Source organism: Gracilinanus agilis, chromosome 5 (genome assembly GCF_016433145.1).
Source record: "Gracilinanus agilis isolate LMUSP501 chromosome 5, AgileGrace, whole genome shotgun sequence".
Classification (NCBI taxonomy): domain Eukaryota; kingdom Metazoa; phylum Chordata; class Mammalia; order Didelphimorphia; family Didelphidae; genus Gracilinanus; species Gracilinanus agilis.
Window position 1 is genome coordinate 137,274,378 of NC_058134.1, and position 23,010 is coordinate 137,297,387.

A 23,010-nucleotide genomic window follows, 5' to 3' on the forward strand; every position below is an offset into this window, starting at 1 on the left:
CAAGTCTCTTTATTTATAGGTAATATATGTAGAAACTGGTCCATAATCATAATGTGGATGAAAACACCAAAGCTCTAAGCCTCACTTTTTCCCATTTGTATAATTGAGATAGTATTAAACAGCTGAAGAGATGATTAATTTATTAACTCATTTACTGATCATGAAATGCTTGGGCAATCCAAAACACTATGCAAATGCAAAATGGTAACCTTTTCAATTAGACACATAAGATCTCAGGAAATCAGAAATATTAAGCTGTGATGGAAATGAGTTGAGTGGAAATTTTTGTGGTGATTAAAAGTCAAAGCAAAAAATAAAAACATCTTTTAACTTAAAAATACCTCAAAAAATCATTCTGAGTTGTTTTGCTATATTTCACTCTTTGTCATCCTGAACTTGAAAGGAAATCATCTAGCCAGATTTTCTCCCCTTTGAACTCTGTAGGAGCTTCCACTGCGTGAGTCCATCCATAATATGATAGCCATTTAGCAGAAGAATAAGATAAGCAAGAATTACTGAAAATCTTCCAGCTATTGACAGTGTCCCATGGGATTATTATCCTTCTATAACATTTGTTTTCATAAAGTACTTAGAGAACTAAGATTGAGATTTGGAAAAGTATACTTTTCTTCTCATTAGAAGATCTTTACAAAAGGCAGGAAGATGGTTTCATGGATAGAGAGCCAGGCCTGGAGAACAGAGGTCTTGGGTTCAAATTATGGATTTAGATATTTCCTAGCTGTGTGATTAGCTGGACAAGTCATTATCCAATTGCCTAGTCTTTATTGCTTTTCTTCCTTAGAACCAATACGTAGTATTGATTCTAAGATGTAAAGTAAGGGTTTAAAAAAATAAAGGAAAACCTTTATGATGGGCTAAACAATCTCTATTATTTAACAATGTCCACCAAAGGCAATGTAACATTAGGGAATAACCATCTTCGAATATCTAGAAATAAAATTCTTTTTCACCTTGTCCTCTCACTCCCCAAATGCCTACAGTTACTCAAAAGGCATTTTAAAATATGCTGATATAAACTACATATGCATTTATATGCTCAAATAACTATAGGTTATATAGTCCATTCACAAAAATCAATCCATTTGTAATTAAGCATATCTTTCCATCATTACTCTATTAAAGCTTAACTGAAATGTCAACACATTATGAAAGAAGCCCACTGATAATCTCTAACTATCTGCATTTGCTACTTGGACAAAGGTGGGTTGATATCCTAATCTGAAGTTTAAGCTAACCATTGCAATGGTTTTGAACAGTACTGTGTTTCTCCAGATTTTGTCAGGATTAACCTATCCAAAAACAGTGTAACTGTCCTCTGTGGCACCCAATATCTAATCAAAGTGTACAACTTTTTTTTTTATTTATAAGAGATGGGCAAATTAAATAATCACTTCTCTTCATAGCCCTCATTTATTATACTGGTTGCATCATTCACATTAATTTAATATATTTTATTTACCTCTATTTATTTCTTAAGTTCTTACTAGACTGTGAACTTCATGGTGGCAGGGATCATTTCAGCCCTGTCTCCAGATCCATCATTGAGAAGAGAGACCCCCAAGAAAAGAGATTATCCTTGTCACCACTAATACCAAATATTGATCAACTGCCACCAACAAACAAATAAGTTCAAGAGCACCAGGAAGAGCAGCACTCTTCTCCCCAACCAGACCATTTGCTCTTTTCCCCTCACAACCATTAGCCAAAGTAGCAACTCCTCTGTAAAAGAAACCAACCATTCCAACTAACTACTAACTGCCACCCAAAGGACTGGCGAGCCAGCATAGCTGGATAAGGGCATCCTGAGGGAGAGACCGTGGGCACCATGTTCCAGGAGAGTCAAATCACTGCTACCACCTTCCCAAATACCAATGGAAACAGTCTAATACCCTGCACTCTAAAGTCTTAAAATTAGCAGTAGCCTGCTCCTCTCTAGACCATCAATCCTAATTCCAGTGCTGCACCTTTTTCCATAATACAGGGGAGCAACCACTGTGGAGGTTTGGCCTCGAAAATTGCTACAGTTAACAAAGAAAAATGTTCTCACCGCTATCTGACACTATCAATTGGTTCAGCATCAGAAACAGATAAAGTTTTATCCATTGAAATAGCAAAAATGAAGAAACATCACCATCTACTTTACTACTGCATCATAATGATTTGGGACCTTTCTCTCTGATTTATAGTAGAAACCTATAAACAGAGATCTTATAGAGCAGATACTGTCTCCACTTGTCTATTTCTATCTCCAGCTCTTAGTACTTTCTCACACCCCACTTTATCTCCTTTCATGTGAAAATGTAGAGATGTCTCCATCCCAAATGTTCATATGGACTATTTGTGCCCAGTTTGTGGTAGAGTCTTCTGAACTCATATTGATATAATCAGCCACAAAGACACACCGTGCATTGGCCCAACATCATGATGTCATTTTGGTACTCTTTGAGTATGAAGGACAATACTTCACACATAGTAAGCCTTAACATTTTCCATTATTCATACATAGCTTAACTTTGTGTCTTCAGCATTTCAATCAATCAGTTTATCAACATTTATTAAGCATCTTCTATGAGTCAGGCACAGTGAAGTATAATCCAAATGCTAAAATAAAAAAAATGTTTGGTGAATGAATGATGAATGAATATTGTAGTTAGAGGTATACATCTGTCTTTTAGCCCCTATTAGACAAGAAATGCTGGTTTCGTTGCTGTTCCAAGTACAACACACATTCTGTCTTTAACTCCTATGTATTTTGACTGGCAATACCCCATGTCTGAAACTCTTTCCTTCCTCATCTCTGCTTCTTGGCTTCCCTGAATTTCTTCAGATTTAATCCCACCATCAGCAAGAAGTCTTTCTAAGTCACCCATAATCTTAGTGTCTTCTTTTTGAAATGATTTCCAATTTACCCTACTTAGACATAATTGTTTGTATATTGTCTGTCTGTCCCATCCCCTCCATTATACTATGAGCTCCTTGAGAGCAGGAACTGTTTTGCCTAAATCCCCTCCTACATTTTCAATTGAAATAAACCACAGGAAGGAGCCCTTTCCATGTACAAGATCATTCTTCTCATCCAATAGCTACGTAATTTTATTTATTTTAGCCCTTCATCATCATTCTCATGTCATTTTGAGAGATCTTCTCTGAATTTAGATTCATTTTATTTATGCACACCTTAAAAGTTGAAGCACCCCAGTCTGTGTAAACAATTTACATAAAGTTTTCATTTTCCTCTGCCTTTGGATCAGACAAGTGATTTCATTAATGCAGGAGTGTCATATGAAAGAAATGCCCTTCGTCAACCAAAATCAGTCTATGCTCTGTAATTTACAATCTCAGAAACTTTCCTGGGACAATGAGAAGACAAGCCAGCCATTAAACAACAGAAGCAGAATTTATACACATATCTTCTTGACTCTGAAGATGGCTCTATCTTCTACAGCATGTTGCCTTGCAAGAGTTTTCTACATGGGCAGCACTTCTATCCTCACAGATTTGGAATGAGGGGCTCCAGGACAGAAGGAGTTTTCTAAGTTAGCACATTACAGATAGAGGGGTAAAGGATAGAATTGAGGGCTTAAAATAAAGGATTCACTTGCATATTTGAAATATGGATGGAAAGTAGAAATCAGTAAAAAATAGTCATTAGAGGATGTTGAAATAGAATGACAAGTATAACAACAAAGTCACTAGATTGAGGAATAAATGAGATTTGGAGCCTAGTGATAGGTTTAAAGATTTCAAAGGGCTACATAGATAAAGGCTATAACTTTGATTTCAAGGATTGTCTTATTTTTGTCTTTATATCTCCAGTGCCTAACAGAGTGCCTTGTTTATAGAAGGTACTTAATAAATGCCTGCTGAACTGAATTGGCCAAAGAATTACAGATCTGAGCAGGAAACAACTTCAAAAGGCACCTAGTCCAAACCTCTCACTTTATAGATAATGAAACTGAGGTCCAGGGAGAATATGAGAATTGAATTGAAATTAACTGAAAAAGACCTCTTCCTTTGACAAAAGATGTTTAAGTGAAATAAGAGTAGAGTTGATGATGGCTCTCAAGCCAGATAACCCTGGATATTTTCTATTAAGTAGGAAGGAACAACAATAACTAGAATTTATATAGCACTCTAAGGATTACAAGTGCTTTACCAAAATTATCTCATTATATCCTTATGACAGTCTTGAGAGGTAAGAGCCATTATGGTCCCCATTTTACAGAGGAGAAACTAAGGGACTTGTGCAAGATCACACAGCTAGTGAGTATCTGAGGTAACGTTTGAGCTCAAGTCTTCATGATTCCTGCCAGTGTATTCTACCCATTGTACCATCTAGTAGCCTCAGTCGGGAGTGAAATTATTTGCTAAGGATGGGAAAAATAGTACTGAGCCTTTGAAAAAGAGAAATTAAGTTTGAAACAGTACACTTTGGGAATGCCATAAAGAACTGCCCTGAATTGGTTTGTTTGGTTTGTTCGGTAAAGTTTCATTTTAGTTTTAGTTCTAAGAAAAAGATTTCCAAGAGGAAACAAATAATTAAAGAATGACCAGCTAGATTTATATGGCCCTGCTTCTTCCTGCAGCACCACAGTGGAACCTAGTAGCAGATGTACAAAAAATGATGTTGGGTTGATCTAGGATTGGGGATTGGCAGGTGTTACAGAAGGTTATGGACTTCAGGCACATTGATGATGGCAATATTAATATCACTGACCATGAAACTCAGGTTAGATAAAGTGTCTACTGTAGTAAATGAGGAATAATTAGGAGCCAATTTAAATTAGAGGTAATGGATGAGTGGAAAGCCTCAGGACAGGAAAAGAGTAGGATAATTTGAGTGCAAGAACTTTCAAGCTGGATGTCTAGAAGTGGAGCACCAGGAAGTGGTTATACAGTTAAATAGCTAATGGGAAGGAACAGTGATCAGGAAGTCTAAGGCAAGAATAACAGTTGGTTATAAGGAGAAAATCAGTGTGTCTACATAACAAACATTTGGCTATTTGGTGTTGTGTAGAGAAAACATCCAGATGATTTACTGAATCTTTCCCTATTCATCTGTATGTTTTTGGAGTTCTATAAAGCAGTCTTCAATATCACGAGACATGATGAGACCACCCAGTGGCACAGCACCTAAAAATAATGTTGAAAACAGAGCCATAAAGGGCATGTTGCTGAACCTCCTAGGGAGATCCAAGTTTAATATTTTATTGAAATGATGTTTCATACTTGCAGGTTTAAAAAATCAGAAGCACTTCCAGAAAGACCAGCAGAGTGAGATGTTTTAAGGGAGACTGCTTTTGAATGCTCTCCCTTAAAAGTAGTGATCAAAATGCAGAAGAATAAGGAAGAGGAGAAGCAGCAGCAAATGGGAAATTCAAATACAATGAAAAACAAAGAATAATCATTAGGAATGGAGTGTAATGGAGAGAAGGTCAAGAACACCTGAGTTCAAGTCCATCCACAGAATCTCACTGGCTATGTGACCATGGAGAAGTCAGTGACCCAGAAAACTGAAAGGAGCTCCGTGCTGGGAATTCCCTACTGGGATCCAGAATGTAGGATGGGTAAAAGAAAGGCAGAGACAGAGAGACAGAGACAGAAAGAGATTAGGACAAAGAGACATTAAGTGAATGAAAAAGTTAATGTATAAAATACTATCAGCACTTGCATGAGAAAAATTATAAGAAATTTCTAATGATGCAATAATATAGATGATAAAAAATACTCAAGATGTCAAAAGGAAGAAATTAAAAGAGCAAAAATAAGAAATCTTGATACCTTAAGAAAAATTATGAAATTCAGAAACTTGAAAAATATAAAAACATCAAAAAATGACTGGAAAAATTAAAGTTCAATTTCACAATAATGAAATATGAGACCATAAAATTCAAGAGAAAAGATTGTATATAAAGTGAAATCATAAAATTCACCTATTTCCTTCTGACCCTCTTAGTACTGCATGTTTAGGAAATTATCTTCATAGTGATCTTAATCCCAAACTCCAGTGCTTAGCACAGTACTTGGCATATATTAGGTGCATAATAAATGTTTACAGACTGATGAACTTCACTTAATGGCCTTTGTAATGATTCTTTTTTCATTTAATTGTCATTCAGTTTTCCTCTTATCTTGTCATAATGTGTACTCTATTCCTGAGGAACTGTTTTTTAAAAGTTTGTCTTCTTTTATACAGGTCTTGCCAATTTATCAAATTTCATTGTATTACATTACATTTCATCCCATTAAATTAATGTGCCACAATTTACTTAACTGGTCCCCCAGTATGTAAAAATTAATTCACTGGTTGCTGTTGGTTTTTTTAAAGTTACAAGGAAATTTACCATCCATCGCATCATTTTTATTGTGACAAAAACCTCTGGAAATGGCTCTTTTGGGGGGGGTGCTGTTGATAGCCTTTTCATGATATATCGTCAACAACAACAGAATTATTAGAGAGCCCAAAGTCAACTTTATGCAATGATGAGGCTTCAGATCAGGATTTTAGAGGATTTAACAGGAATTATTCACAATATCATGTTAGTAAAGCAAGTTCCACAGCATAGAAGCCGAGGTCTCTTCACAGCAAAGGAAAGGCAGTGCTAAACCCTTACTCAGGACTTTGTCCTCATTCAGTTTGTTGATGAGGCTCCTGGTCACTTTGGGAAATCATTTTTATGTGCCCTGGTATGCTACTGTTCTTTGGCTGCTACTTCTCCAAGCAGGACCACGAGCCCCATTCTTTCCCATCTATGAGCCAAAGCATCACTAATAGCTCTGCTGCTACCACACTATTATCAGATTCTGGGATCTGATCTATGATGAGGCTCTAGGAGGGAAGGGGTCAGATTTAGAGTTGAAAAGAATCCTATTTTAAGACAAAAACACACATGAAGACTCTATCCTGGGAATGAAGTAAATTATTGTGTTGCAAGGAAAATATGACTATTGGTGATAAGAGAATAAAAATCCCTAAAATGTTTATATTCTTAAAATGAGAAATTATAATTTAATAGACTAGTTTTCTGTGATTGTAAAGAATTAAAAGGAAAAGAAATGGGCTTAAATTGAAGCAATAGAGACTATGTTTTAAGCATAAAGAACTTGACTTCTAGAGTGATGAAACACTGTAACGGGCTGCTGAGAGAAGATCTGGAGTAGAAAACCATCTGTCTGAAGAGGATTTTAGATATGCAACTCCCTAGAGACAAGGGACTGCATCAAATGATCCCTTAAAGACTCTAACATCCTGAATGTTCTATTATTTTGTCACATTCCCAAAAAGAACAAGTCACGTTCTCAGGAAAGTATTTTCCTTTTTCTAATTAGCACTAAGGATGTATTTTGGAGAGTGTAATTTAAGGAGCTGTAGGGAATTATCATCAACAGGATTGAACCATGGTGAAATTAAGGGCAAATATGTTTGTTATATTGCATTGCAACCCCCTATATCTGTGCCTCTTCCTTTCTTTTATAATCACATCTTTTCTCTGTTCCTTAGGTATTCGTAGTCTCTCTTTTGAGGGTCAAACAACTCGTAAGTATCTGAGGCAGGATTCAAGCTTAGGTCTTCCTGACTTATTCCAACACTCTATCCACTACCTCAAAAGATAGGATGCCATCAAATTTTGGAGAAACTCCAGTGCCAGAAAAGTAATTTGACCTTTTTCTGGCAAGCAATGGAGAGCCAAAGAGTCAAAGAAGGATTTTCTTTTTGGGGGAGGGGTATTAAAACTAAGTCCAATTTTTTTTTATTTTTTAGAAAAAATTTTTCCATGGCTACATGATTCATGTTCTTGCTCTCTCTCCCCCCACTGCCCTACCCCTAACCCCCATAGCCGAAGCGCATTTCCACTGGTTTCTTCATGTGTCATCGATCAAGACCTATTTCCATATTACTGATAATTGTTCTAGTGAGGTCTTTAAGAGTCTATATCCCAAATCATGTCCGCATTAACCCATGTGTTCAAGCAGTTGTTTTTCTTCTGTGTTTCCACTCCTGTACTTCTTCCTCTGAATGTGGGTAGTGTTCTTTTCCATAAATCCCTCAGAATTGTCCTGGGTCATTGCCTTGTTGCTGGTACAGAAGTCCATTACATTCAGTTTTACCATAGTATATCAGTCTCTGTGTACAATGTTCTTCTGGCTCTGCTCCTTTCACTATGCATCAATTCCTGGAGGTCTTTCCAGTTCACATGGAACTCCTCCAGTTTGTTATTCCTTTGAGCACAATAGTATTCCATCACCAGCATATGCCATAATTTGTTCAGCCATTCCCCAATTGGAGGGCATACCCTCATTTTCCAGTTTTTTGCCACCACAAAGAGCACGGCTATAAATATTTTTGTATATGTCTTTTCCCCTATGATCTCGTTAGGGTATAAACCCAGCAATGGCATGGCTGGATCAAAGGACAGGCAAACTTTTGGTGCTCTTTGGGCATAGTTCCAAATTGCCATCCAGAATGGTTGGACCAATTCACAACTCCACCGGCAATGCATTAATGTTGCGATTTTGCCACATTCCCTCCAACATTCATTACTCTCCCCTGCGGTCATTTTAGCCAATCTGTTAGGTGTGAGGTGGTACCTCAGAGTTGTTTTAATTTGCATTTCTCTAATTATTAGAGATTTAGAACACTTTTTCATGTGCTTATTGATAGTTTTGATTTCTTTATCTGAAAATTGCCTTTTCATGTCCCTTGCCCATTTCTATATATTTCCAACACATCATAGCAGCAAGAGGTAGAAAGAGAAATACCATTTAAAATCACCCTGCAATGTAAAATACTTAGGAATCTATCTACCAAAACAAACACAGGAATTATATGAACACAACTACAAAACACTTTCCAAAGAACCAAAACTAGATCTAAACAATTGGAAAAACATTGATTGCTTATAAGTAGGATGAGCTAACATAATAAAAATGACCATTCTACCCAAATTAATTTACTTATTTAGTGCCATACCTGTCAAACTACCAAGAAATTTTTTTACTGAATTAGAAAAAACTATAACAAAGTTCACGTGGAAGAACAAAAGATCAAGAGTATCAAGGGAAATAATGAAAAAAAATGTGAAGGAATGGGGCCAAGCAGTACCAGATATTAAACTATACTATAAAGCAATGGTCATCAAAACAATATGGTACTGGCTAAGAGACAGAAGGGAGGATCAGTGGAATAGACTTGAGGTAAGTGACATCAGCAAGGTAGTCAATGATAAACCCAAAGAGCCCAACTTTGGGAACAAAAATCCACTATTTCAAAAAAACTGCTGGGAAAATTGGAAAACAATATGGAAGAGATGAGGTTTAGATCAACATCTCACACCCTACACCAAGATAAATTCAGAGTGGGTGAATGATTTGAATATAAAGAAGGAAACAATAAGAAAATTAGGCAAACACAGAATAGTAAACTTGTCTGATCTCTGGGAAAGGAAAGATTTTAAAACCAAGCAAGAGTTAGAAAAAATTACAAAATGTAAAATAAATAATTTCAATTACATTAAATTAAAAAGGTTTTGTACAAGTAAAAACAGTGCAGCTAAAATCAGAAGGGAAACAACAAACTGGGGGAAAAACTCTTTATAACAAAAAACTCTGACAAAGGTCTAATTATTCAAATATACAAGAAGCTAAATCAATTGTACAAAAAATCAAGCCATTCTCCAATCGACAAAGAAGGGTTTTCAGCAAAGATAATAGACTAAATTCTAAATTGAAAGAAATGCAGCTCTAATGGCAGAGGTGTAAGCATCAACAATGTGAATTGCAAGCTCCTTAAATGCATCACATGCATAGTCTATGCAACTTATGGTACCTCTACTTCAGGTCTAAGGAGCAGAAAAGATGACAGACAACAAGAGGGCTATTCCCAAATATAAAGAGTTCTCAGATCTGACACACCTAGAAGCCACAATGCAGATCAAATGAACCAAGTCAATTAAGTACTTCTGTCAATCACTCTGGACCTCAGCTGCGCAGGGTTAGGGACGGCCATAGCCCCAGAAGGCTTGGTTGTCACTAGCTATTAAATCTCATGAAAGTTTTTAAAGGAAAATATGTGTCTCCTTGGAGCCAATGGTACCTTCTTGAACGCCTCTGTCAGGGTCAACATGAAGAGTTCATGGCTGACTCATCTCAGAAGAGCAGACTGGGGAAATCCCTGAAACTCTCATTTCCCCAAAGGCACAGTTGAACCCCAGGTTCAGAAGTGGGAGAACCACAATTCTGGAGACATTCCCAAAGCTTTTCATCATTGCTTCTGCTCATCCCTAAGGGATATCAGTGAAATAACAGAGGAGAACAATCAATACTGTCAACTAGACTCAGTCTCCAGAGATAGTCTTTCCTCCCTTCGAAACATATCTCATTAGAATAACATAGCACTGCAGTCATTCTTGAAGAAAAGGTGAGGAATAGTGACTAGAGAACTGAACTTGGACCTGAGTTTAAATCCAGACTCTTACATGTGTTAGTTGCATGATCAGGAGCAAATCACTTAATTCCTCTGAGTTTCAGTGTGTTCCTCTGAAAAATGGGGGCAATAATAGTACCTAGCTAGTAGTCATTGTAAGAATCAAATGAGGATTCTTAAGTTCCCCCTACAAGGGAGTCCATGCAACCTGTTGGGGGAATCTTACTTGATTTTTCATGACAGCAAACAGTATAGCAATGGATTGCATAAACTATAAACTTATCACACAGTATCTATCCCTCAGATTCAACCAAGCTTTATTTTTCATTATACATTTTTGATGACATCCCTTTTAAAAAAAAAAAACACTTCTTGAAAGCTCCTCATTTGTAATTCTCTGCAGCCTGATCACACCCAGAACACACTTCTTCACTCCTCACTCCTTTTTATTTTTTTTAATTTTTCATTCTTGGCCATACAACAATGACAAAGACAAACTAATGTCTAAGAGAGTCCTAACAAGCACAGACTGATGGATGGGTAGATTGATTGAGTCTCTTGACAAGGCTACAGCTTTGAAAATCAGGCCCTTGCAGAACAACTATTTAAGTATGTAAACATCCTAATTTTTGTTCATGCCTCTTGACAAAGAAAACTTAACCCTTTTCCAGACACATTCCACAATAACCACAAAATTCCTTTGTCCTAGCAACTCCTCTCTGAAATACGTATGACATGGTAAATGGAGTCTCCGTGACTGGAAGTAAACAAGTGAAGCATTTTGGGTATCTTTAGTCAGATAGTGGTAGTTTCCTCTACAGTGAAATTGAAAGATTCAGTCCTATTCAAATCATATTACATAGAACAGCAGATGGTAGCCTCCGGAGAATCCTCAGGAATCCTTTTCAGCCTCCCTCAAACAGCAGCCTGCTTCCTTCTCCTGACCTACATGGTGTTGTATGGATCTCGCCCAAGGGAAATACCCTGAGCAGATGCATCAGGGAGCCATAGTTATTGAAGTTGCTCAAATTGCTGCTGAGTCAGAAGGCATTTTGAAAGAATGCTTTTTGCAAATAAGGTATAGTCCAATGCTAGTGTTTAATTCCTGTATTGCAGGAAATTTTTTTTCTTTTATACTCTTATATGTGTGGTATAAATAGGGCGGGGAATTCCTAAGGATTGACTAAAAGTCTTAGCTGTTTGAGGCACAGGGAGGTTAAACAACCTGCCTAAGGTCACACAGGAAGTAACTTCAGAAACAAGACTTGACAAACCTGGCCTCAGCCACTTCCCAGTTGTGTGACCCTGGGCAGGTCACTTGACCCCCATTGCCCACCCTTACCAATCTTCCACCTATGAGACAATACACTGAAAGTACAAGGGTTTAAAAAAAAAAAAAGAAACAAGACTTGAATCCAAGTCTTCCTTTCCAACTTCAAGACGTGCCCCTCTACGTACCACACTCAACTAGCTCTCATTATTCATTATTATGGTTTCATAAACAGTCATGCTCTGCTTTATTTACATAGTAGTATTTGTTCAAGATGAGATACATTAAACAATGAGCCTGATAGAGATTTTTTCATTTTAGAAGGTTCCTTGTAACTATAAAATCACAGGTCCAGAATGTACCACCTGTCCCCCTCCTCTCCTCCAAAAAAATCATTCAAGGAACTGCAGTTTTATACATATTTTAAAAATATTTATAGCATCATGGGTTTAAATACCAGAGGGCCCTGAGAAGTCCTGACCTAATCTGCCATTATACAGATGAGGAAACTGAAGTATAGCAATTAAATGTCTTGACTAAGGTCCTGCCAGTAGTAAGTGTCAGAATGTCACTCCAAATCTATGAGGTCCTCTGACTCTGAAATCAGCATTCATTCTATTGTACTAATTATCCTCAGAACTTTATGTGGGATGATAACTGGGTTTGCCAAACAAAACACTATTGGCCCCAAAGCCCCTAAAATGTTAGCATTGGAAAGCAAAAGAAGTCCTAAATCTAGGAGGCAGCTGGGTAGCTCAGTGGATTGAGAGTCAGGCCTAGAGACAGGAGGTCCTAGGTTCAAATCCGGCCTCAGACACTTTCTAGCTGTGTGGTCCTGGGCAAGTCACTTGACCCCCATTGCCCACCCTTACCAATCTTCCACCTAAGAGACAATACACCGAAGTACAAGGGTTTAAAAAAAAAAGTCCTAAATCTTAATTTTCCAATTCAGTATAATCATACATCCTCAAAGTAGAACATAAAAATCTTCATATCCCTTGTAGACTATATGTGTGTGTGTGTGTACATATAAAATCCTGTTTTCTCTTGATTCTAAGGTTCTGTGATTTCCTCACTTTATCATATTGCCTCTCTTAAAAAAATAATCAACTGAATATTAAACTCATATTGCTCTGTGAGAATAAGATTCCCCCCAGAACGTTATTTGGGCTGACAATTTGGCTTAGCATATGAACTACTTTGGGGATATATCTCAAGAACAAAAAAGAATGTTAACATTTTAGGACAAAATAACCACTTCCAAATCTTTAATTATTCAATTGAGAGTCATTAAACTAATACTGTACCATGATTTTAGAAAATTTCTCAGTGACTTACTGAATTAGAAACAAGATATCTTACACACATACACACACACACACACACACACACACACATGTCCCACAAGATTGTGTCTGTTGTTTTTTTTTAAAGAACTAGAACATACATCTAAATAAGTGATGATCTCTCCAAAGAGGTTATTTTAGAAGTCTTTCTTGCCCAAAACCCTTTTAGAATTCCTTTTTTAGAAATATTCTCAACTGTAGCAAATCTTCATCCTTTGAAGGTAGCTTTTATTTTTGGAAGCAGCCCCAACTCATTTAGAACCAAGTCTCCTGAGTGATGATCAAGCTGGCTGGCCATTTTTTCCTACCAAAAACAAAGTGAGAAGGATTCCTTATGTTTCTTGGAGTCAATTTCAGAAGTAGAATTTGAACTCTGCTTTTGCCTCCCAGCATAGATACTTGGAAGAATGACACACAGATATATACATTCTAATATAGCTGTAGTTTTAAAAATCAATTTTGTGCCTTTTAATCATAATTCATACTTCAGTTTATAAAAAGTATCTAAGGGATCTCTTACCTGTTGCTCTAAAGCAGTGGTCCCCAAACTTTTTTTGGCCTGCCACCCCCTTTCCAGAAAAAATATTACTTATCCCCCTGGAAATTAATTTTTTTTTAATTTTAATAGCAATTAATAGGTAAGATAAATGCACCTGTGGCCATCACCGCCTTCCTGGATTGCTGCAGCACCCACCAGGGGGTGGTAGCGCCCACTTTGGGAATCACTGCTCTAGAGCATGTCAACTATTGCAGCGCCCCATTTGGTTTCTACCTAAATTTCTAAAGTTAATTTTTTTGGGGAAAATTTCTTTAAATTTGTTTAGGGAAGCTGTGCTATAATATTAAGAGTACTGCATCCAATGCTAAAGGACTTGGGTTCAAATTCTGACTTTGTTCCTTATTACTTAAATTAACTTGGGCAATTTAATTAAACTACTCTGGGCCAAGTTGCCTTGACCATAAATGAGTATGACTTCTGAGGTCCCTTCCAGCTTCGGATTCTAGAGTAGCTTCAGTGACTTGAGGTAGCCATTGTCACCCAGGTCTTATGAACATTCAAAACTACTGTTAGGATTCTACAGTCTGAGGGGAACTGAGATCTCCCTCAGACATACTGTTCTGGTATAAGGGTTCTAGATGAACAGGTCGTGTGTTATATGGATGGAAAAGGTAAGTTAACAGGCTTAAGGACTATAACCAAAGTTTAATTTGGAAAACTTCCTAAGAATCAAAAATACAGTGAATGCAGATAAGCCAACCACAAACCACTCCTCCACGCATCCTGAGTAAACTCTACACAACACTCCACAGGGGCCTCTCTGATTTCAAACATTATAGAAGTCACAGTGGCATAGTGGAAAGAGCACCCTGCATTTGAAGTCAGATGCCTAGGATTCTTGTCCCACCAGCTCCATTTACTTACAAGGTATATGACTTCTGGCAAATCACCTAACCTCTCAGATGCTCTGTTTCCTTATCTGCAATATGGAGATCATAATACCATCAGCACCTATCTCACAGGGCGGGTGTAAGGATTAAATGAGTTATGTAAAGTGCTTTATAAACTGTAGTGTTATATAAATGTCAGCTGTTGTCTCATTATTTTAGAGGTGGATCTCATAAATAAAAAAACAAACTGCTGAAGACCAAACCTAAAACTACCTTCTTTCCCCTCACAGTTTTTTAAATAACTGTTCCATAGGTTGTGTTTGTGTGTATAATGTGTGAAATTTTCTTTTGAATTACTTTTATAGATGAAAAAAATTATAGGTAGAAGAAGCTTAAATAGTATGCTTCTGCACTATAAAAATGGTGCAAAAATAATAAAATGTTTAAACTTTCAAAAAGAATTACTTTCAGAATAACAAAACCCATTAAAGAGATTTTTTCATATGAATCACAAGTAGGAAATGCTTCTCTTTTATGACTCTGAGACATCTGTGTGGTATCTGCTAAGACATTCAACATACGTGATAGGGCCAAAAGGAATCCTTTACTATGCTTGGATGAACTCTCTTTGATAAGTAATATGCTTTTTTAAATTATCATATGAGTTTATTCTTTTCATTCACTCAAAAATATTTATGTAGCACTTACTGTGTGCTAAACTTCATGGGGTGAAGTACTCTATGAAATACTGTTACTTGTTAGCTAGGAGTCTGCAATGCAACAGGGCACTTAAAATCATAGTTCCTTTTGAGCTTAGAAAAAATCCAGTTCTAATAATAGTCAAAAATTAGTCAAGATTATTTATGCGATGATTTTAGATAATATAATTTGGGGGAAATTAGTGAGTATAGTGTGAAGGAAATAATTTTAAGGATTTTCTTCCCATCCAAGGCTAGGAGGGTTTAGTTTACAAAAAAACTGTGCTCAATTTTTGAATTAATAATATGATTGTTGTTTTATTACATTAGTAAAAGGTATAAGGCGCAGCTGGGTGGCTAACTAGAGAGTGTGGCAGACGCAGAATCAAGAAGAATCATCTTCCTGAGTCCAAATTTGGCCTCAGACACTTACCTAGCTATGTGACCCTAGGCAAGTAACTTAACCTTGTTTGCCTCAGTTTCTTTTTCTGCGAAATGAATTAGAAAAAAAACTCCAAATGGGATCAAAAAGAGTTAGAAGCTAACAAAAAGACCAAACAATAAAAGATGATGTAATATATGCCTTTTCCTAGTGGGGAAATTTAAAGTAAATAATGTCTCATCTTTAAAGCACCTGGAATTTAGGCATTTCAAAGGAATTCTAAATATTGACTCATCACCCCAATGTATTTTGTATCACAGGGATCTAAACAGAATCCTTATGAAAATGAAGAAAGTGATTTGATTATCTTTCAGGGTCTTTTTAGTTTTAAATCTGTGATCCTAATGGCTTTTTGTAGGTTACATAATAGCCTACAAATTAACAACAAACAATTAAGGACCAATTAGGCCTATTCCCAAAAAAGATGGAGGACATAAAAGTCTGGAGTTCAGAGTTGTGAGTTGTCTCTGGCCTATGGGTTTCCTTTCTCATGTGTCTCCTTTATGTTATTATAAGTTTGTGCCCACTCTCCCACATAGACACTGCATGTATTACTAGAAGAGCGTGATTCTGGCTTTTAAGTAAATTGGCATATTATGTTATGATTATTATTCACTTGTTTTATGTTAGTAAATGTTCTTCACTATCAAGAATGTTTTTTAAAAAGTGTAATAATGTACAATATCAGGAACTAAGGAAATTAAATATGGCACAACCATCTCTAGCCAGAAACTCTGTGGGTAGCATGATATAGTGGAAAGAATGGGAGCTGGGGGGTTCAGAGTACCTGGGTTCAAATTCTACTTTTATCACTACCTGCTACAGTGTGAGTTTGAGCTAGTCATTTATCCTCTCTGATCCTCAGTTTCCCTGTATATAAAATGAGAGTATATATTAGATATATACCTAGAGAGATGAAGCATTACTAAGTACCTACTATGCACTAGATACTATGCTAGATGGCTTCCATGTTCCCTTAGCTTTTTAGAGCTATAATCATATGATATGGGGAAAAAGGAGGAATAATAGAAATACACAAATAAGCCTAATACAAATGAAAGCAATAGAACCTAGAGAAATAGTGATGAGAGAGGAATAAAAAGACTAGTAGGCTACTATTCTGATAGTTTGCTTCCTTCATAATATTTACCTACAGCTAAACAACAGGAAAAGGTGGTTCTAAAAAGTAAAAACCTTCTTTCTCATCCACAGGGGGGAGCTCTCCTTCAGCCTTTTGCCCTTATTTAAAATTTCCCTGACATAAAGAAAATTAAGTATTAGGAAAGGGGATGCAACATGGAATAGACATTATCTCCTCCCAAAAAGGTAGCATATATGCATATACACATGTATGCATAGAAACATACTATATACTATGTATAGATAATGTATTCACATTTGATTTGCATTTTGTTCATTCTTGAATCAAAAATATTGCAAATTTGACTAAGTTAACTCCCCTCAAAGTAGTACTATTTATTATTTTATTGAGGAAAAAAGTGCAAATGAAAGAGAGCAATTGAACATCCATTCCAGGAATACTTTTCATCTGAAATAGAGCTATTTAATTAAACTCTAAAACTATCAAACTGTAACTTAGCATTAAAAATCCTCAGTGGGTGATATTACCTAAGCTTTTATGGCTCATCACATCCGCAGGAATGACAGAATAGTTTAGCAAATATCAGCTGGATATACCTACAATTCAGTATATGGTTCTGCGCATTCCTGTCTCCATGGAAACAATGAGCTCTTCTCAAATTCATGAGTAGATCTCAGCATTTCCCGAAGTTAAAAACTGGAATTATTTTCTTTCATTTATTCAAAAGAGGTAAACAGAATTTATTCTTTATCAGAGAATATATTTAAATTTTTCCTCATCATCATCACTATCAAAAAAGGGTTTGTTTAATCAAATCTTTTTCTTCAAATGGCAACCCAATGACTTGGCTGTATTTGTTACCAAATAGATGTGTGGATTTTATATATCCCTAAATATAAAAAGGAGGAATTCTTCATTAATATATTAATCATCAGCCGTTAACCACTTGATAATAATATTGGTAACACTATGTCACTTGGTAATAAGGTCCTCTGGAGAAATCAAAGGCACTAACCACATAACAAGTCTTGGTGTTTGGCTATTTAATGTCATTGAATTTTAGCTACCAACAGGTACTGCTACAATTAGAGTTTACAGCAAGGGTTCTTAACCTGAGATTGATGGATAGATTGCAGGTAATCCAGAAACTTGGATGGGGATAAAATTTACTTTAATTTCACCAAACTATAGCCGAATAGCATTTCCTTAAATTACTCAAAAACCTTATCCTGAGAACCTGTCCGTAAGCTTCCGAGAATTCTAAAGGGATCCCGAGACACATATGCACACCCATATAGAGTTAAGAACCCCATGTTTATAGTCTTGTAGAAGGAGGGTGGGGGTGAGGGGACCTTTCCTAACAGTCCTCATTGTAATGTACATTTCAGCTTGTCTGCTTTCACATTCTTGTTTTTTAAATCTTCCTTTTCTCATTTCACCTGTAAATGCACCTTTCCTAGAGTAACACTCAAAGCTTCTACTTTAAAACAACAACAACAACAATTTTTTTTTAAAGATGCCTTTAGACCCAAGCCCCTTGTACACACCTGTACACCCCTCTCTCCCTTCACGCACGTGTCGTCACCACAAATGGCTAGCAAAGACTTACCTGAAGAAAAGTTTCGAGAGGAAATTTGCCTTTTCCAGGGGTGATCTCTGCATGGTCCCTCGGGGGCTGCCAGGGTGCCCAGCGGGAGCAGACTGCAGCGGTGATTCTTAATTGCCAAACTCTCAGATCCAGTCCACTCTGTTCCTCCAGCCTCCTTTCTCTCCTCACCTTATTAATTTGGGCTGCCGTGATGTCATTTACCACCTCCTACAAACTCCCCCCACCCATCTCTATGCTTGCCAGTCCCCTTACACCTCTCTTTTCCCTTTCCCCTCCTCCTCCTCCTCCCAGGCTGCCCAGGTTAAAAAGTGAGCCACAGGCAGACCGGGCTCATTTTCTTTCTAGCTATTCTTCCCCACCCCACGCTGCACTTCCCTTTTCTCGGGTGATTTCTGAGCCTCCCGCCTTTCCCGCCCCCTAATTCTCTACTCCGCCTCCCTTGTCCCCAGCGGGCTCTTTCCCAGACCAAGAATTCCTTCTCCTTCCCTACCTTGCACCTCCAGATTAATTCGCGGTCTTGAGGCATTCTCGGTCTCTTCTCCCTTCTCTCCTAAGCTCGCAGGGACAATATGAAGCAAAGTTAGGGCAAATAATCAGTCACTTGGGAAACTTGCAGGGCACTCTTACTCATCCAGTTTCCCTGGTACTAAGGGCAGGTTACTTACCAGTTTCCCAAAGCTTCCTCCCTCTTCTCCTCCTCCTTTAAATTCTCTTCCTCTTCTCTTACTAATAATTAGTATTAGTCGTGCTAGGTGCATTTTTCTTTTTTTAAAAGAAAGAACAAAAATAGGTCTCTACCTGTTCTAAAATGCAGACTTATAAAGCTGAAAGGTTCCTGTGGGGGTGTTCGGTATGTTGATGTTAATGAGTTTCTTTAAAAAAAATTTTTTTTTTCCAAACGAGCATTCTTAGCTTCAGACTATCAAGGGAGGTAAGATTCAAAAATCTTTGGCAACCCAACCTGGCAAAATTGCTTATTTTAAAAATGAAAATCCTCAATCGAGGTAGGTGTAGATTTTGTTCTATTTCTTACTCACCTCGGATTTGTTCATTGCTTGTCAAAAGTTTCCAGCAGGCGTGAGCCGAAGGCTCCCCTCCATTCCTACAATTACTAAAACTCCAGTTGGAAGACGTACCTGTCCTCTGCCAGATTTCTCTGCTCAGTTTCTGCAAGCAAAACTTGACTAACCATGAAAGGAATCGAACGTCTTTGAAGTGGAGGCTCTGCACAGTTTTAGTCAAGACCAAGGGGAAAAAAAACACATGGGAGAAATCACAATAATGATTCACTTTTATAAAATACTCAAAAGCACTGTCCTGTCTGTTTTGATGTGTGAGTTCCTTTTCTTATCTTCCTTCTTTCCTTCCTTCTTTTTTTTTTAAAGTGCCAACCACACCTTTGGTAATCTGCAATATTGTTAAAAACATGAGATACAAATTGACATTTGATTTGAACAAACTGGAATGAGAAAAAGTTTGTTGAATATTATTTTATTGTTTCTTCAGCAAAGTAGTTTACTTTGGAATCAATGGATTGGAGATTTACATGTATCCCACTTAAGTATTACTATAATCTTCTCTTTAATGCCAGCAAAAGAATTAGTCATATTTAAAATAATGAATGCATGGTTCATAGCTCTGGTTTATATTAATAATGCCCTTCCCTTCTAAGATCTTAGTGTTTTCATGGAGTATCATTGCAATATGGAAAAAATAACAGATTGATATTCATATAATAGCAAATAGCAAATTAATAGTGTAGACTAGAATGGAACTCAATATTTTGGACTCCTATTCCCTTACAAAACTCCTTAGCCAGGCTTTCCCTCCCCCTAGTATGAGTTCTGGGATATAAACTTTGAAACTATTATTTTACTATTTACTTCCCCAGGTATGTCAATTGGACTCATTAAATGCTCTTTTCGCCCTCTCTGATTGTTTACTTTATAGCTGTGATCCACCATGTGTAGTGCACAAGTTTTAAAATTGACAAGTAGTCAGTTCCTTTTGGATGTCAAAGGGCAAGTTATAATAAAGGAATTCAGAATATTGATTCAAAAGAGGTTCCTAAAAGTTGACAAAGTAGAAGAGATAAAAGGGACCAGTTTCAACAAACATGTCACTCCCATACTACACACAAGCATTATGATAGGCACTTGGAATACAAAGATAAAAAATGGCATAGTCCTTTTCCTTGAGAAGATTACATTTTACTTGAATGGAGAGAGTATTTGATGGGTACAGTGTTAAGTAAAATTAAAGGCAAGGGGTGATAAGTGCAAAGAAGAAATTCCAGCAAGGTGCTTTAAGCATTTTGGAGGTGATATCTGAAGAGATTAGGAAAGACAATAAGGAGTAGGTGACTATATTATTTGAATATTCAATACTCAATAAATACCAAATAAAGAATTTGAAAGAAGAGGAAGAATTACATCTCACTCATGGTGAAGTGAAGTGGAGGCTCATGGAGGCAGTAGATGATAGTTCTCCAGTTTTGTAAATACTTAATAATCCAGTTTGACTAGAATGTAGTGTTTGAAAGGAAGTATTATAAAATAAGTCTGGAAAGGTAGAGTAGAGCCAGATTATGGAAGATTTTAAACTCCAGGCAGAGGAGTTTGTATATACATCTTATCCTAGAGCAGCACTGGCAAATGTTTTCGAGTTGGCATGCCGAAACCACAACTTCAAGCTGCTTGTGAGCCCTCTGCATTATAGGAAGTGCTTGCTTTGGCCAGCTGGACAGAAGGGTTAGGGCATGCAAAAAAAATGTCCTAGAAAGCTGGGAAGAGGGCAAATGGAGCAGCACACTCCCTCCCCACCTATACCCATGCCAATACTTCATCAATACTGTCCTAGAGACATAAAAAAACATAAAGTTTTTGAGGAGAGTGAAAGGACAAAAGTGTTCCTTAGGAAGACTATTTATCTATATCTTAAAATATTACATCAAAATGAAATCCAAGTTTGGGCATTTTAGCAGTCTTCTAAACATTATACTAACTGTTATTGTCTTCAATAAAAATATTCTCCCTCTTTTTTCCATTTATGGGATCACAGGCTCTAAGAGTTGGGTGACATCTCAGGGGCTACCTAGTCCCACTTATCCCTGAATTAAGATCTTCCCTACAACAAAATTCCTGATCAAGAAAAAAAAGGTTATTTTGATATAGGTCCTTAAGGTTTATAAAGCACCTACAACTCACTTGACCCTCATAATAACCTATGAGATAAGAGATATAACAATTATTAGAATCAACTAATGGAAAGATCATGGGAGCTGGAGTCAGGAAGACAAGATGGAATACACTCCTCAAACACTTCCTTAGGGGGAAAACCTGGGCAAATCACTTAATTGTTGTCTGCCTCAGTTTCCTCATCTGTAAGATAGAAATTATAATAGCACTTATATCCCAGGGTTATTGTGAGATCAATTGAAATAATATTTGTAAAGTACTCTATGAACCCTAAAGCACTATATAAATGCTAGCTTTTTTTTTTTTAGCATTTTACATATTAGAATACTGAGAGATTGAGAGAGTTTCAATCACTTATCCAGGATCATACAGTTTGGGGATATATTTGAACCCAGTTTTTCCTAATTCCAAGTCCAGGGCTCATTGTAAACATTATACTAACTGTTCTTGAAGATTTCTCAGTAGGAGAAATCTATGCCTTTATCCTTTCCACTTTTGGATAGCACACCTAATTAACAGGAGAGAGTTCCTTACATTAAATCTAAATCTTCTTCCCTGAAGTTCTTTCTTTATCCTTTCTCAACTCCTCCTCTCTCTTTCTCACTACCATTCACACACATACATACACTCTTTTCTTGCATTTATAGAATCAGATAGGGAAAAAGCAAGACATGAAAAGTGTTGGGATAATCTAGACCAGTGATTCCCAAAGTGGGCACCACCTCCCCCTGGTGGGTGCTGCAGAAATCTGGGGAGGCGGTGATGGCCACAGATGCATTTATCTTTCCTATTAATTGCTATTAAAATTTAAAAAAAATTAATTTCCAGGGGTTCTAAGTAATATTTTTTCTGGAAAGGGGGCGATAGGCCAAAAAAATTTGGGAACCACTGGTTTATACCAATCCTCTCATTTTATAGATGGTATTTGACTTGATAAATCATTTAAGAAACCATAAGTTAGCAATCACAAAATACTAAGAATTAAGTGAGTCAACAGAGTTATTTGGACTTTAAAATTGACAAATTTAATTATATTGCACTACAATTTTTTTCAAATTATTTTCTTTCTGGACATTTTATCTATATCTTAAAATATTACATCAAAATGAAATCCAAGTTTGGGCATTTTAGCAGTCTTCTGAACATCAATAGCATCAGGCCAGGATGTTCCAGTAAATTGATTATAACATCAGGAGGTTGAATTACTACTTGAAAATTGAATTTTCCTGTGTGCATGGACTCTACAAAGACTTGTGCTCTGGTCTCTTAGGTTGACTCAAGCTCTTGAACAAGATTCTAAAACTCAAAAAATAGCTCAGAATCCTCAGAAGTAGAACAGAGCCTAATCCTAGAATAGTGCAGCTGGCAATTAATTATCTTTCTCCACTTACAGGGCCATTTCTAAAACCAAATAAAGATATCTCTAGAAATAGAATCCAAAGGTAGTAGAGACAGTGACATCCAGACAAATAGAACTTAATCCAGAGTGTCTGAGGAATTGAGGACACAGTCA

The 23,010-nt window shown here is 36.8% G+C and overlaps 1 protein-coding gene across 1 annotated transcript in view; it reads right to left on the reverse strand.

The window, feature by feature from the left end:
• CFTR (CF transmembrane conductance regulator) overlaps window positions 1–18,826 on the reverse strand; it is a 212,974-nt gene extending 194,148 nt beyond the window's left edge. The window contains 2 exon segments of the mRNA XM_044678477.1: window positions 18,301–18,419; window positions 18,791–18,826. Of these exon segments, the coding sequence (XP_044534412.1) occupies window positions 18,301–18,419; window positions 18,791–18,826 (155 nt within the window).
• Window positions 18,827–23,010: the final 4,184 nt, after the last annotated feature.